We start from the raw sequence: 16,942 nt of genomic DNA, 5'->3' as shown, positions 1-16,942 counted from the left end.
CATGTCCATCAAGTCGGTGATGCCATTCAACAATCTCATTCTCTGTCATCCCCTTCTTCTCCCGCCCTCAATCTTTCCCAGCCTCAGGGTCTTTTCAAATGAGTCTGCTCTTCACATCAGGTGGCCAAAGTATCGGAATTTCAGCTTCAACATCAGTCTTTCCAATGAACACCCAGGACTGGTCTCCTTTAGGATGGACTGGGTGGATCTCCTTGCAGTCCAAGGGACTCTCAAGAGTCTTCTCCAACACCACAGATCAAAAGCATCAATTCTTCGGTGCTCAGCTTTCTTTTAAGGTTTATCTACAGATTAAATGAAGCTTTTTTTTTAAAGTTTTTTTAAAAAGTTCACACTCAACAGATGAATTTTATAAAAGTTTCTTCAGTGTGTTTTTCAAAGCAACCTTAGTACAGGAGAAAAGAGCGGCCTGAAAGCAGACTTGAGTTTTGGTTTTATCATTAATTCATGACTATGATCAAGTTATTAGATCTACAGGCATCAGGTTTCTTATCAGTGAAGCAAAAAGTTTAACAGGAACCAGATGATCTCTAAAGTCAAACTATTTTGACGACTGCATAGTTTCTTCTTCCTTGTAAATGAAATTCAAACTCAAACTATTTACCTTAGAAGCACCCAAACTGGAGAGACTGTGAGAGTGGAAAATTTCAAGAACTTCATGACCAAAATAGGGGAGAAAATTCCTAAGTGAAAAGGTAAATATTTCAGTAACTAAACTAACCAATCTATTTCTGCTAGGAAAAATCTTTATTTTTGGCAAGAAAGTGACTTTGAAAAGGAAATGGTGGAAAAAATGAGCAGTGACTGAAGCAAAGAAAGTTGAGGTTTATAAATTACACTTCATCATGTCTCTGTTGTATGAGTGTTAAATATCAACTAAATACCCACTGTTCTAATACTGGGTATCAGAAGACTGATATTTCAGGGTTTTTATTTACAAATAAGAATCTTTTTAGCCTCATGAGAATTTTTAGAATCCATGAAATAAAGCACTCTGAAATAAGTTAGTGGAACTTCCTCTGATCAGTGCATAGAACATGAAGCAATAATAACAGAAATAACTCTCATTCATTGAAGGCCTACCTGTGAAGAGCACTTTGCTAACACTTCACATATGTCATCAATTAATCCTCAAGTAAATATAAAGGATATGACTGAAGCAACTTAGCATGCAAGCATAAAGGACAATGTTTATATATATCATGAAAGTGAAATTCAGAGACGACACTTATCCAGAACCATACATGCTTTCAAGAAAAAGGATTCAAAATCTTTTGCCAACCCCCAAACCTGTGTTCTGGTTACCATGAAGACATACTGCCTCATACACTGGTCAAAAGGGTCAGGCTGTGACTAAAAGGGAGCCTGAAGGTTTTGTAAAGCTAGTAACATTCTCTTTCTTGATCTGAGTCCTATTTTGTAAACAGCAAACAAAGTCCTGAACACAAGGAGTTGCTCAGTTTGTAAATATAGATATAAATTTATAATATATATAATAAATTATAATCTGTGTGGTTCTGAGTATGTATCATACCTCAATAAAATTTATATATTCTCTATACATTAGTTGGGACTCTTTTACAAGTAACAGTCTAATTTGAACTAGCTTCAACAAAAAGGGGAAACATCAGCTAAACAATTCAAGGGTCAGGGCTGAAGCTAACCTCAGGGTGGAGTGAACTGACCACTGTATAGCATAGTTTCTTCTTTGTAAATAAAATTCAAACTCAAATCATTTTTAAGAGAGATACTGCATATGAACAATTCATAAACCAGTAATAAAAACCTTTTTAAAAACTGTATTTAAAGTTGATTTACTGCTTCACAACCCTTTCAGGCACATAGAGGAAGCATTAATCTCCTCAGATGAAAAGAAATTGAGGCTCACACAGATTAGATAACACACTCAATATTACAAGCTAACCAATGTCACAAAATCAAATACAAATGCTCTTTTAATCACATCATACTATAAGGCACAGCAGTTTAAAAATCACATTGAAGATTTAATGATTCCTGTAAGAATATGGTTCAAGAAAAAAAAAAAGAGAGAGAAAATGTGATAAATCCATTGGTCTGAGGCTCAGGACTTCTATTTTGGTAGATGTTAATCTTGTATCTACTGCCATAACCATTCAAAGGGAAAAAAAAAAAAAGACTATACAGGAAACTACATATCATCAGAAAGCATTTCTTGGTTAATTATTTAGCATGCCTTCAGCTGCAAGGAAATTAAACTTCAAGTAGCTGAAAAAAATGAGGGGATAGTATCTCATACAATAAGAAGTTTCAAAGTAAGATATTTCCAGAGTTAGTTAATTCCATGGCTCAAAAAAATCCTGAAATATTCAGGTTCTTTCCATCTTTCAACTCTGCCTGTTGTTCCCCTCTGGGGAGCAAGTTTGCTTACCACAGCTTCAGGCAGCAGAGATTCTCCCAAAGCATCCAGAGACAGGTAGCAGACCCTGTATCTCATTTCATTCATTTATGTTAAATTATATATATATATATATATATAAAACCTAGAAAATGCCTGGTACATAACAAATGTTATATAGCTTTTGCTATTATTATTGTTGGGTCTCTTTTTAAGTGATGGAAGATTTCCCCAGAAGTTTTCATATCTCATCAGCCAGAAATGGAATATGTGCCTCTTTCTAAGCCAATCACTGGCAACAGAAATAGACTTCCAGACTGGCTTAGACTGATCAGGATTCATGCCCTCTGAGACTAGATACATGCTCCCAGGCCACACTGCTCTATAATGAATTCCCTAACAAAATAGAGGTTCTTCCAACAGGGAAAAAGGTTGGGAATAGTTTTGGTAGGAAACCCACTGTATTCCAGTCCTCCACACATCCTCCTCAAGGAGCTAAAAGGAGTGTGGAGGCCCCTCTGGGCGTATTTCTACAGCAAGGAAAGTTTTTTGCATGTACGTGCCAGGAAGAAACATGTTAGCTCAAGGAAAGTAGGAAAGAAAGAGACAGATAAGACACCTCTGATGAAGCTCTGGTCTTAGAATTCAGTCAACCCTGAGATGCATTTCACCACTTTTCATGGTTTAGCTTGAAAGACAAAAAATGTCCCTTGTTTTGCTAAAGATAGGCTGAGTTGGATTTGTCTTACTGCAAATAATAGCACAGGTTTTTGGAAATGAAAGTTGAGACTTAATACTTCTCAACCATCTGTGTGACCCGGGCAAGTTATTGCTCTGAAATGCCTTACATATGTCCTTAGTACACACAGATATACACAAACACACAAGTATACACAACTGAACTTTACTAAAATGGTAGAGAATTTAACGTTCCCAACTATCAATAGTTGACAGTAGTTATCAATCAAGTTCATGATACTAAGGCCAGTTTCTCATTTAAACTACTAAATAAATTCCACTGTGGGCTCATATTTAAAAGCTATTAAACATAATTCATTCCAATTTTCTTGCTGGCTACTGACTCCATAAAAGCAATGACCAAGATGTATATAGTTCTTCCTCAGTTCTATAAAGTAAGTTCACTATCTTACTATTTCTATACAGTGTCACTAGTGCCTCCTTCAAATCTGGAGTTTTATCTGGGCCACTCTGCTTTTATATATTCATTTCCTGAAAACATAACCTCATTCTCTCATAATATGATCTACATATTTACAATAGAACTCTACAGGTTGTATTTTTTTTAAAAGAAATACTTAGTGTGTCAATTATCTTTTACCTCCTATAACTTAAGCCCCTATTTAGGATGCCTTCTGAAAGATAAATAATCCCGTCTTCTCAGGAACAAGAAAGGAGAAATGCGAAAGAAAAGCAGTATATTATTAAAAAAAAAAAAAGTTCAAAAGCCCAATATTAATCAAAAACTATTCTGGTTTCTTCTATTACCATTCTTGAGGGTTAAATGAGTCTTCCAAATTAACATTGAAAATCACTTTGCTTCAACAGGAACTTTCAAATTCATGACTATAGATGGCTATAACAGTACAAAATGAAGTTTAGAATTAGATACTAGTGAACTTTTAAAATCTCAAAATAAACCATGCAATTTATTAAAAGTTTTTTTAACAAGATATTTACCTAGATCATCAACACACATTGAATACTTAAAACCAATTTATGTATACTTATTTTTCTCCTGGAAATTTCCCATCTGATATTAGAATTTATGTCCACAGCAGTCCATAAATCAAGTAATGGTCTTTGGGGGTAGCTCATTTTCATTACTCAAAACAAAATTACGAAAATGTCACCATTCTCCAGTAAAAAAGGTGACTCTGAAGTGAGTTACAAGCAAAGAAATATTCAAGAAAATGAAGTTGAAATTTCTTGGTTTTTATTTATAGTGATACCTCCTAGTATATAACATGAATAACTACTGAATGACAGACACAAAATCAAAGAATGCTAAAATATTAAAACATTTAAATCACCTAACCCAGAACTTCTTCATTTGGGGCTTGACTCAGATGTAAAATTTTGTTTGTTCCCTACATACAGTTTTCTGGAAATAAGAACCTGGAAACTGGAAATTTCATCACAATTTCAAAAAGATACATGACTGAAAAGAGGTTGTGAATCATTATCTAATTAATTCAGAGAAATGAGATTCAAAAAAATCAAATTATCTGCCTTAGTCAAATAATCAGGAATATCAAGCTTCAGTACTCAAGCCTTCTTTTTTCACTGAAACATGAACACCTCTGAAAGGACTTCTTTTTACTAGGATATATTTAAGAGGAAAATAAATCTGTATGATCTAAGAGCAGTGAAAGGAACTCTCAGGCTGATGATAAAAGAAAATACCAAGATGGCAGGTGACAGGCATGACTTGAGAACAATCCACCGAAGAATGCAGCAGGTGGACAGAGGGTTCTAAGAAGGTCATTCCCAAGAAGGAAAAAAGAAATTGGTAGAATACCTGAATGTGATTGACTATAACAAAAGTTTGTCAGCTCTGTCAGAGACTTTCAAGATCCAGAAAAACCAAGCAAAAAATATAAACTGTCCAACTGAAAGGAAATATTATCACAGTATATTACATTGTAGATGATTTCTTACTGATTTTTGACTGTATAATTAGGATTTCATTTTTTTATGATTTCTTTCCACTAACCCACCTCCATCCTCCCAATGACTAAAAATTCTGGTTAAATAAGTATTCAGGGCATAGGAATTTAAAACAACTACCTCTGGGAACAGAACTCAGAGGTTGGATAAGGATAGGTAAGGGTACTTACAGGTGCTATTTTTTTTTTTTAATAAGCCTTGAAAGATTAAGTAATCTTTCAAAGTATTCCTATGTATTCTTCAAGAAAATTAAATTTAAAAGCAAAATAAAACAATCAAGCAAATCAAATCTGGTTAATGGTTCTGGTGATTATGATGTGATTACATTTGCTAGATATAATTTGTTATATCTGTTAGGGTTGCTCTGGAGAATTTTTTGATTGCACATATCCAAAGCTTTTGGAGAAGGAAATGGCAATCCATTTTCCAGTGTTCTTGCCTGGAGAGTTCCATTGAACAGAGGAGCCTGGTGGGCTGTGGTCCATGGGGTCGCAAAGAGTCGGACACAACTGAGCGACTAACACACATCCAACGCTGTTAGACCCTCAGATAAGAAGGATGCTACTGTGCTTACTGAATGTGAATATAATATTTTAAACTCTCTGATCTTAAAAGAGGTCAGTTAAACTAATACATTCTATAAATGATCTTTAGTGAAGTTTGAAATGTTTGCACATAAAAAGTCGGATAAAATTTTTGATAAGCATTTCTCTCATAAGTAGAAATTAACAGAAAAGCTTTCAAAGATCTATCTGCAAAAACAATTAGTTTTATTTAATTCAGCTTTCTTTAAGTATATTGGAAATTTAGAAGTAACTTTAACACTAAAATAGAAACATAAAAGACTGAATAGTGTGATCAACACCAATACTTCAACTCACTACTTCATAAGAAAAATGTGATACTGAATTATCTGTGGTATGTTCTACCCAGAAAGAAATAACATATTCAAAGACAGACTGTATTCTTAGGTTTGTCTAGAAAGTGTGCTAATTACCATTTATTTACTACTAAATTTTAAAATTGCCTGATTTTCCCATACAAAGGAAAAGCTTTAAATACCTAATTATCCTTTGTTAATAGGGACCTAATGAATAAGGCATAAAAATGTTTTAAATGTGAAAACAAACATAATTCACTACAGAAGTTAAAAATCTAAGATACCACATATAACAACAATACATTTTAAAGAGTATAAACAACACTCTTCAGGAGTAAACAGGAGTATCTTCAAAAAAAAAAAAAGGTACTGGAACTTATACTTTATAAAGGAAACATTAAATTGGTAAAGCTTATTTTGAAACACATAGGATGACAGAGCTAGTTAAGTAGTTATGGCAACTATTCCTAAAATGTCAAAATAAACATTTTAGTATTTCAGTTTGGAAAATACAGTCTCCAAAGGTTTATTTTACTGAAAAGATTCAGCTATTGAATTGTAGCTTACAAGAAAGAGATTAAAACTATAGTTACCCCTGTAAAATAGTTATAAAATTATAACAGCTCTGTTAACCTACCTCTTCTCAAAAGAAATTAATGCAAGAAAAAATGTAATGCTTTCATAAAATGTGAACTGGAATCCTGGAAATGTGGTTTATAACTGAAAATAATCTAGATACTCTGACAATGTGGAGTAAAAACTAGAGAAAAATATTTTTAGTCATCACCTTTCTTATTTTAGGTAATATCTGACACAAATTCATCAAATTTTAAAAATATGCATTTTAAAATAAAAATATTTAAAAAGTAAAAGCTCTGGTTGTCAACTTACCTTCTTTTGATACCACACAATAGCATCTGTGACTTTGGACGCCATTTATCCCACTGAAATCACACATTCGTCATTTTAGGCTGTGCAAGAGAGAGAAAAACAAAGGACTTCTTGACTTCCACCTTCTAAAAGGAGACTGAACAACATGCATACATAGCACTCTGGTTACTTGCAGAGCAAGGGGTGTATGACTATACTTAAATTACACCCTTCCTCATTACTATTTTAGCAACAGGTTCTCTTAGGTAAACAAAAAATCAGTTGCCATAATAAAAGAAGGATCTTTCTACATGAATAGAACATTTAAAATTTCTTATAAAATAGTTGATTTTTTAAATAAGTCATTAAATAAATTTCAGAATTTTGCAGGTATACAAGAAATTTTTCATTTATAAATTCACATATGATAGGAATCAATCCATTCACTCAGTAACAAACCAGTTAGTTGTGTTTTAGCTTCTATCTAGGAACTAGCATCAATTACTGCTGCTAATGGATAGCTTGACAGAGATGCCAAAATTTATAATCACATTTAATTTTCCCTGATACTTGGTAACACAAAGTTGAACTGAGATCAAATAGCTGGAGAAACCTAATCAATGTATGTTAAACACTAAGTGAATATTAGAGTTAATTACACAGGAATAACTAATATTAAGGACTTTTCAGGTATCAGTTTGCTAGTATTTAAAAATTCATCACAGACAATTTTATAAGCATCTTCTGGATACTAAACTTAATGGTTCCTTACCCCTAGAGAAAATTAATTCCAGACTGATTCCAGTAACCTCTGAAATAGTTTTCTAGTTTTTAATACCACACTGGCACAGGAGGGTACCTCTGGCAGGTGTTAAGGATGAGCCTAAACAGGTTCAAATGCAGATACTGACCCCAGATTTCATTTTTCAAATTGGGATCATCCACGGCCAAACAGGATCTCAAGGAAATTCTGAGAGTCTAGAGCACCCTCCTCAGCCAATCCTGGCACATGCAGATTTGCAAGGGCCAAGTTCACCCAGAGGAAACAAAATACCAGAGGTTTTTATACTCCATTTTTAGGAGCGCATAATGATTCAAATATAATGACAATAATTACCGGCAAGTTCAAATAGATCAACTTGTAAAATTTAAGGCAGAATTTACTTACTGCCTGTATTTTTTTTAAACTTTTACTGAAATATAGTTGATTTACGACGTTGTGATCGCCTATATTTATGATAGTGTTAGAGACCAAATTACTTATTACCTTTCCTAAGATACTGATTGTAACTTTAATTGATCAAATTCAAGTAAACCATGTTGTGAAAACCTCATAAATTCCCACATATCATGAAAAGAGGAGCAGAGAGTCAAAAGACAAGGATTCAAATGGCTCCACGAGCTAATATGTAATATTGAAGAGGTCATTCACCTCTATGACCTAGTTTCTTATATTTATAAAATAGGAACAACTGTACCTATCTATCCTCTATAAGATTCTTGTGACTAATAAATACTACAGTAACATAAAATGCTTTCCAATGTCTAATACATATAGATGCTCAATTATAATTATATTATTAATTTTATATTTTAAAGTTCCCCAATTCAGTAACTAGGGAGTATCAATAGTTCATTTTTTTTAAACATGGCAATCAGTTTAAAGAAGGAAAACAAAGTTCAATCACTTTATATTGACATTTAAAAGAAAATTCTTGCCTGGGAAATCCCATGGACAGAGAAGTCTGGCAGGCTATAAGTCCATGGGGTTCCAAAACAGTCAGACACAACTGAGCAACTAAGCACCACCACCACCTAATTATCTTAAGAGTGCAATGTCAATTCTCAACTATATACACACCAATTATTTAGAGACTTCAAAGTCCACATCCTCTGAACTTCCTCAGTCAAGTGTGACTACCTTCATTTCTCTTACCAAGGTTTTGGGAGGAACCTTGTCCTTACTAACTTAAAAATCTCCCTTTTGTTTTTTCCTGGAGGCCTCTGGGAATATTTCATTAATTGTAACCACATTTTGTCCTAGAGGTTTTCCCTTGATTCTGTCAGTGGACTATTCATTAACATTACACAGTCATTGTAACTGTTAAGACATGTGTATGTCCAAACTGGTTTAACTCTCCTTTTCCCCGGCTTCTGTCCCCACCTTACCAAATGCAAATTACAAAAAATTCTACAAAAAGTATGACAATATCAATTTTTCACTTTACTGTCCTTTAATCTCACCCAATCTTTACTGATGAAAATTCCACATTATCTACCAAAGTAAAAATCCTTTTTCCTAATGTCCCAAGGTGTAAATAACAGGCATTTCATATACAAAATGTGAAAGAATTTTTTATTCAATCTACTAAATATGAGATATTTAATACATTTGAAGAATATTTAAATTATCACATAATAATAGTTTTTTTTGTTTTTTTTTTTTTTAAAGAAAAATGCTTCAATGCAAGTTAGGAAAACAGTACCTGGTTCAAATAAAATTTTGTGAAAAGCATTTTTTAATATGCTTTGGTTTATACCACACTATCCTTGGAAATAAATTTCAAAAATCAACTATAACATTTCACTAGGTATATAAAATGTTCTAAATATTTTAATTATATTCATATGGACCTACAGAAATAAACTTTCAATTTTGTTTAAAAAAAAACAAACGAAACACAACCCTTCTTCATGTAAAGGTAAGTTTTGCTCCGCAAACTCATTTAACAGTTTCTCCACTGTGTCAACAACCTTTCAGTGACACTGAGTGGCTCATATCTATTTTTAAAACAGGTTTTACAGCATGCTAAGATGCATTCCTGAATCAGACATCTGACAAAGCATAAAGACACATTTAAATCAACAAACGATTTCATTAATAATGAAGATTGTTTATAAAGCTTTTCCAACTACTTGATTCTGACTGTCCAGGAAGAGATCTCTTTTATCATGATAGTTCATGATAAATAACTTTATATGCTAAATTACAACACTAAGTTTAATTTACAGAAAAAAAGTAGAACATTATACTTATTGAGTACCTTAAACACAGGATTCTAAGAGGATTTTAATTTCTGATCAAATGACCTGATAGAAGTAATGTATTAAGATATAAAAATAATCCAATTGTGAAAATAGAGCTAACCATAGGCATAACATTCAAATATTGCCACAGGCAGTTACCCTGAGCTAATTCTCTCCTTGAAGCTGCTTTAGTCACCATACCCTGTCAAAGCATCTTTACTGTCAAAGCATCTTTAGTATCTCAAAGTTATGACCAACCTAGACAGCTTATTAAAAATCGGAGACATTACTTTGCCAACAAAGGTCCGTCTAGTCAAAGCTATGGTTTTTCCAGTAGTCATGTATGGATGTGAGAGTAGGACTATAAAGAAAGCTGAGAGCCGAAGGATTGATGCTTTTGCACTGTGGTGTTGGAGAAGACTCTTGAGAGTTCCTTGGACTGCAAGGAGATCCAACCAGTCCATCCTAAAGGAAATCACTCCTGAATATTCATTGGAAGGACTGATGCTAAAGCTGCAACTCCAATCCTTTGGCCACCTGATGCGAAGAACTGACTCATCTGAAAAGACCCTGATGCTGGGAAAGACTGAAGGCGGGAGGAGAAGGGGACAAGAGAGGATGAGATGATTGGATGGCATCACTGAATCAATGGCCATGAGTTTGGGTGGACTCTAGGAGTCGGTGATGGACAGGGAGGTCTGGCGTGCTGCAGCCCATGGGGTCGCAGAGTCAGGTACAACTGTGCGACTCAACTGAACCGATGTAAAAGTCTACACAAATGCTTTAATAATGTAATCCTTTACTAACACACCACAAAATATTAATATTATCTAAATCAATGATACATATTTGGGTCCTCGTTGTTATGCTATTCAACAACCTAGCATCACTCCCCACGGCACTTAGAACTGCATTTAGACCCTCTAAAATCTCACACTACCCTACTTACCCAGCATTACTGCTCACCATCTTCTCACACATCTGTTTCAATCGTACCATACTTCCTCCACTTTCTACCTCTCTGCCAAAATTAACACTTCTTCTCTTTCCAAACAAAGATTTCAAGAAGGCCTTCTAAATTCCTCTCTCTCTAAAAGTTTCTCCCAAATTCCTCCATTTTAAATATTTCTCATCCTGTTCTGTATTCCCGTCACACTTAATATGTTCTGTTTGTACAGACTTTTGTATACTTGTCTGTACACGCCTCTACCACTATCTGCAGTTTTGGCCTTTTTAAATATTTATTTATTAGTCTATGCCTGGTCTTAGTTGTGGCATGCAGGATCTTTAGTAGTGGCATGTGGGATTTAGTTCCCTGACCAGGGATCAAACCCAGGCCCCTTGCTTTGGGAACATGGAGTCTTAGCCACTGGACCACCAGGGAAGTCCCTGTGTGGTCCAATGTGTTTATTACCTCTGAACTCTCCCATACCTTTTTATATATAATAAACACAAATGTTTACAAATCAGAATAAACAGATGCCAACCAAAGTACCATCACAGATGAATGAATTTAAGGGCCTATTGACTTAAGAAAAAGAAAAAAAAAGGGAACAACATAAGAGTTGTCAGTTAAGTTTTATTTGGGTAAAATGAGGACTACAACCTGAAAGACAGCCTTTCAGGTAGCTCTGAAGAGGCAGGGGCAAGGTTGGCATGTATGCGACTTTAGTGAAGGGGGATATGAGTAGTCAGTCACACATTTTGGCAGAAGATTGCTGCTGGTCACAAGAAGGCTGTTGCTAGTCACAAGGAGCAGATGTCTCCATTAATGATTTTTTCCAGATGTGAGAATATACAAGAAACTGGGCTCATAAAATCTTCTCCAAGTATCTAACTATCTGAAGGCCTGTACTGCCAGTTTTTCCAAGAGCACAGAGTGCCTCATTCCAGATTCCCGCCCTGAATTCCTCTCAGGGTGTGTTGAAGGTCAGTGGCTAACAACTTCATTCTTGTAGTGTCAGACGCGAGGGACAATTTTTAGTAGACAGGCCAAAATTAAAAACTCTACCTGTCAAATTCCTGCACTACCTCAACATGCATATAAACAAAGAAACACTTTTCCTAATAGTAAAAGGTACAAAACTATAGTGAAGTATAATTAATACAGTTGGTTTATTAGCTGACATTTCAACCAACAAATATATAATGATTTGCAAACCTATGAAGTACAATGCTATAGTTAAATATAACTCAGCTGCATCCTCCAAGGCTAAAATAAGTAATTTTTAGACTTCAGAAACTAGGAACAAGGCAGTTTTCTCTTTAAAAAAACAAACACTAATGCACAAACCAAATTTTTTCATACTGATACTGAACTTAGGAAAAAGTGAAATTCTGGGAGAAGGAATGTGGTATGGACAGAAGGAAAACTTCTACTAGTTTCAGGGTGGCTGTGTTCTAATCATATGACCTACAGATTGCTCCAGTTTCTTGAAAGCTTACAAAATAATTCATCTGGAACAGTCTTTATTTCATGGAAATGTTGTGAAGAATAAACATCACAAACTATATGTTTAAAATTGTTTTCAATCTTAGGATAGGAAAAACAAATGCAAAAAGAGGTCTAAAAGGTACACACTTTCTGTTATGCTGCTGCTGCTGCTAAGTCGCGTCCGACTCTTTGCGACCCCATAGACGGCAGCCCACCAGGCCCCGCCGTCCCTGGGATTCTCCAGGCAAGAACGCTGGAGTGGGTTGCCATTTCCTTCTCCAATGCATGAAAGTGAAAAGGGAAAGTGAAGTCGCTCAGTCATGTCTGACTCTTAGCGACCCCATGGACTGCAGCCTACCAGGCTCTTCCATCCATGGGATTTTCCAGGCAAGAGTACTGGAGTTGGGTGCCACTGCCTTCTCCGACTTTCTGTTACACCAGTTCATAAAAGGAGTATTTGGCATTTTTATTTTCCTTCATGGAAACACCACATAGTCCACGTATTGGGGGCTAGCGGATAACACCTAAGTTAAGAAAAATTACAATCTTTTCCAGCAAATCTGGAAGACCCAACAGTGGCCACAGGACAGGAAAAAGTCAATCTTCATCCCAGTTCCCAAGAAGGGCAGTACCAAAGAATGCTCAAACCATCAGTTGCACTCATCTCCCACGCTAATAAAGTCATGCTTAAAATCTTGCATGCTAGGCTTCAGCATTACAAGAACCAATAATTTCCAAACGACCAAGTTGGGTTTAGAAAAGGCAGAGGAACCAGAGATCAAATCAAATTGCCAACATTCACTAAATCATAGAGAAAGCAAGGGAATTTCAGAAAACCATCTACCTCTGTTTCATCAATTACACTAAAGCCTTTGACTGTGTTAATCTTAACAAACTGCAGAAAGCTCTTAAAGAGATGGGAATACCAGACCACCTTACCTAACTCTAAGAAACCTGTATGTGGGTCAAGGAGCAACAGTTAGAACCCTGTATGGAACAACTAACTGGTTCAGGATTGAGAAAGGAATACGACAGGGTTGTCTGCCTGTCACCCTGTTTATTTAACTTACACGCTGAGTACATCTTGAGAAAGGTCAGTTTGGATGAGTTACAAGCTGGAATCAAAATAGGTGGGAGAAACAACAACCACCTCAGATATGGGGATGATACCATTCTAGGTAAAAAGCAAAGAGGAACTAAAGAACCTCTTGGTGAGGGTGAAGGAGGAGAGTGGAAAAGCTGGCTTAAAACTCAACATTCAACAAACTAAGATCATAGCATCCACCCCATTACTTCATGGCAAACAGAAAACGAAAAGGCAGAAGCAGTGACAGATTTCCTATTCTTAGGCTTCAAAATCACTGCAGATGGTGATTCATGAAATCAGAAGACAATTGCTTCTTGGTAGTAAAGCTATGACAAACCTAGACAGTGTGTTGAAAAGCAAAGACACCACTTTGCTGACAAAAGTCCATATAGTCAAAAAAAAAAAAAAAGTCCATATAGTCAAGGCTATGGTCTTTCCAGTGGCCACATATAGTTGTGAGACCTGGACCATAAAGAAGGAAGGCAGAGCGCCAAAGAATTGATGCCTTCAAACTGTGGTGCTGGAGAAGACTCCTGAGAGTTCCTTGGATAGCAAGGAGATCAAATCAGTCAATCTTAAAGGAAATCAACCCTGAATACTCACTGGAAGGACTGATGCTGATGCTGAAGCTGAAACTCCAGTATTTTGGTCACCTGATGTGAACAGCCAACTCATTGGAAAAGTCCCTGATGCTGGGAAAGACTGAGGGCAGAAGGAGAAGAGGACCTCCAAGGATGAGATGGCTGGATGGCATCACTGATGCAATGAACGTGAACTTGGGGCAAACTCTGGGAGATGGTGAGTGACAGGGAGGCCTGGCATGCTGCAGTTCTTGAGGTCACAAAAAGTCAGACAAAACTGGGCTACTGAACAACAACTTCTCTCTAAATCTATATTTACAAAAATATGTTGCACTATTGTGAAATCTAAGAGAATCCCTAAAGATATAATCTTAATACCCAGAATACTCTCTGTAGAACTTTCTGATGTGTACAACCAACCCACCCTGTATGTCCTTTAAAGTAGCTTCTTAACTTTAGCACATACCTATGAAATCTCTACTGATAGCATTCCTTTGGGCTTTCTTTTTTTTTAAATACTTAGGAGGTCCTTTGAATACTCTTTTATATTTTTATCCAGTGTACTGGGTAAGTGATTCTCATTTTTAACTGTTGTGCCACTTGGAGAAGTCAACAATGAAATACGATCTAAACAGTTTAACTTCCTCATTTACTCACAAGAAATTTTTTTTACATCAACTGTTCAGACTCCACTCAAATATGAATATGCTATTAGAGGTGTCTACTAAAAATATTAACTAAGTTAGTGTTCCAGGTACTCCATTATCAAAATGATAATGCATGAAATGATAATCCAATGTTTTAAGGATTTAATAGAACTTAAAAAAGTATTTAGAGATCAAAAATTACTCACTAAAAATACCATGAATAAAATATGAAAAACACTACTTGAGAGATGTTTCAGCCAGAATCTGACTGACTAAACACTAATATTGCACTGTTGCAGGAACTAAGGACATAAGAGTAAACAAAAACCAAGGTCCCTGCCATGAAACAAATTACCACGCAAAGAGAGAAGATAAATTAACAGCAGGACAAGATAAATTAACATCAAGATAATTTTGTGTTGAGGCGGTACTACGAAGGAAATAAGCAGGGAGATATAGTTGGGATGGAGTGCAGCACTTTTGGAAAAGATGGCTAAAGAAGTCCCCTCTGAGATGACATGTTAATTGAGATCTGAAGGATGAGGACAGCCAGGCTAAGAACCAAGGGAGACATCCTGAGCAGAGGGAACAGTAGGAAGCACAAAGACCCTGAGCTAAGAATGAGCTTAGAATTTTTAAGAAGCAGAAAGGAGGCCTGTGTGACACAAGTATAATGGACACAGATGACAGTGGCTCTGTGAAACATGAAAGGGAGATAAGAGCCTTTTCACAGGGTCTCAGATATCACAGCAAATAACGACAGGAAGCCACTGAAGTGATTTCAGCAAAGCAGTGATAATCTAACTTGCAAAGACCACTCTGAGAGCTGTGAAGAGAAAGGACTGGACTGAAGAACTCAGAGTGTAAACAGCAAGGCTAGTTAAGAAAGTCAATCTCACACAGAAGCTGACAGTATGCTGGGCTCAGAGGGAAGCAGCAGAGATGGCAATTGGTATGCAGTTTTTAATTTTATTTACAGGTAAAATCAACAAGATCTCGGAACGGACTAGTTTGGGGCAGAATGGAGGAGAGGATAGGGAGAGAAATCTAAATTTTTGGTGTGAACCATTTTTCTGAGATGGACTTCCATTTAAAAAAAAAAAAAAGGTTTATGAGAATAATACAAAAAATTTGATTCAGGCTTGTTAAGGGGACATTACCTACTAGACAGAAAAATAAAGATGTCCAATAAGGAGTTGGATCCTTGAGTCTGAGCTTAAGATAAAGATGAGGGATAGAAATATGGGTATAAAAGTCACGAATACACAGCCAACATTTAAAATTAGTGTGTAGGGGGGCAGGTCTTCACTGGTGGCTCAGTGGTAAAGAATCCACCTGCCAATACAAGAGACATGGGTTCGATCCCTAGTCCAGGAAGATCCCACATGCCTGAAGGCAACTAAGCCCATGTTCCACAAACTACTGAGCAGAGGTGCCCTAGAGCCTGGGCTCCACAGGAAGAGAAGCGACTGCAACGAGAACCATGCACCACAACTGGAGAGTAGCCCTGCTCACCCCAACAGGAGGAAGGCCCATGCAGCAGCAAAGACCCAGTGCAACCAAAAGTAAAGTGGCAATAAAAAAGAATGCAAAAAATAAAAAGATCCACCTGATGAAAAAACATCCCACCTTGCCAAAGCACTTACACCAGTTTGACTGTGGTGGCTAAAAGACATTTAAGGGGAGCTTTTCAACATTAAGGCAGTGTGATACCATGCTTGATTTTCTTTTTCTTTTGGGCCAGGGAATGAAGAACAGTGCTCTATCACCTCCTTTTTCACATTTTTCATTTTCCGTTTTTTTTTTTTTTTTCTGTTGAAGATTAACACTAATTATCATGTCTGACAAATATGTATGTATGATTTAAGTACTTTGTACATTTTACAGGATGATGGTGACTTAATGAGTGTTTAGGTAGAGCACTCTTTCCTTCTCTTTCCACATTTTAGCTCCATGTATTTCCACATTCTCTCTCATTCTCGTTTTCTCAGTGTGTACTTTTCATACCTTAATATGCCCTCTAACCGTAGCACTACATGTTTTAATCATTGGCAGTGATTAAAATAAGCATAGGTGAAAAGTCTTTGATTATTGTGTAGAAGATGGCTATGAATCATGAAAAGGATTAGAAAGTTTAATAGTGTAGTGTACAGCTTGTGGTTAATTTTTTAAATCTCAATTTAAAACATTACTGGATTTTTTAAAATTACAGTCCTCTGACACCTGGATTGATTGGTGTTTCATCTCCTGTCATCCTTTGGTTTTCTTTGCCCACTGATTTCACAAAGATATAGACAGCAGGTAGTAAGTCCCTAGGAAAGTTTATTGATGAA

General features: G+C 35.9%; 1 protein-coding gene across 4 annotated transcripts in view; it reads right to left on the bottom strand.

Moving 5' to 3' along the window:
• The window catches only part of PHTF2 (putative homeodomain transcription factor 2), a 190,951-nt gene that overhangs the window by 141,485 nt on the left and 32,524 nt on the right, over positions 1–16,942 (bottom strand). For all 4 annotated transcript variants that reach the window (XM_027539781.1, XM_027539783.1, XM_027539784.1 and 1 more), the window contains exon 2: positions 6,855–6,934. In XM_027539781.1, coding sequence (XP_027395582.1) covers positions 6,855–6,899 — 45 coding nt within the window. In that variant the 5' untranslated portion in view covers positions 6,900–6,934. The remainder of the gene's footprint in view (positions 1–6,854; positions 6,935–16,942) is intronic.

Source organism: Bos indicus x Bos taurus, chromosome 4 (assembly GCF_003369695.1).
Source record: "Bos indicus x Bos taurus breed Angus x Brahman F1 hybrid chromosome 4, Bos_hybrid_MaternalHap_v2.0, whole genome shotgun sequence".
Classification (NCBI taxonomy): domain Eukaryota; kingdom Metazoa; phylum Chordata; class Mammalia; order Artiodactyla; family Bovidae; genus Bos; species Bos indicus x Bos taurus.
The sequence above is the reverse complement of the archived record's forward strand: the minus strand, read 5'-3'. Positions and strand labels throughout refer to the sequence as shown.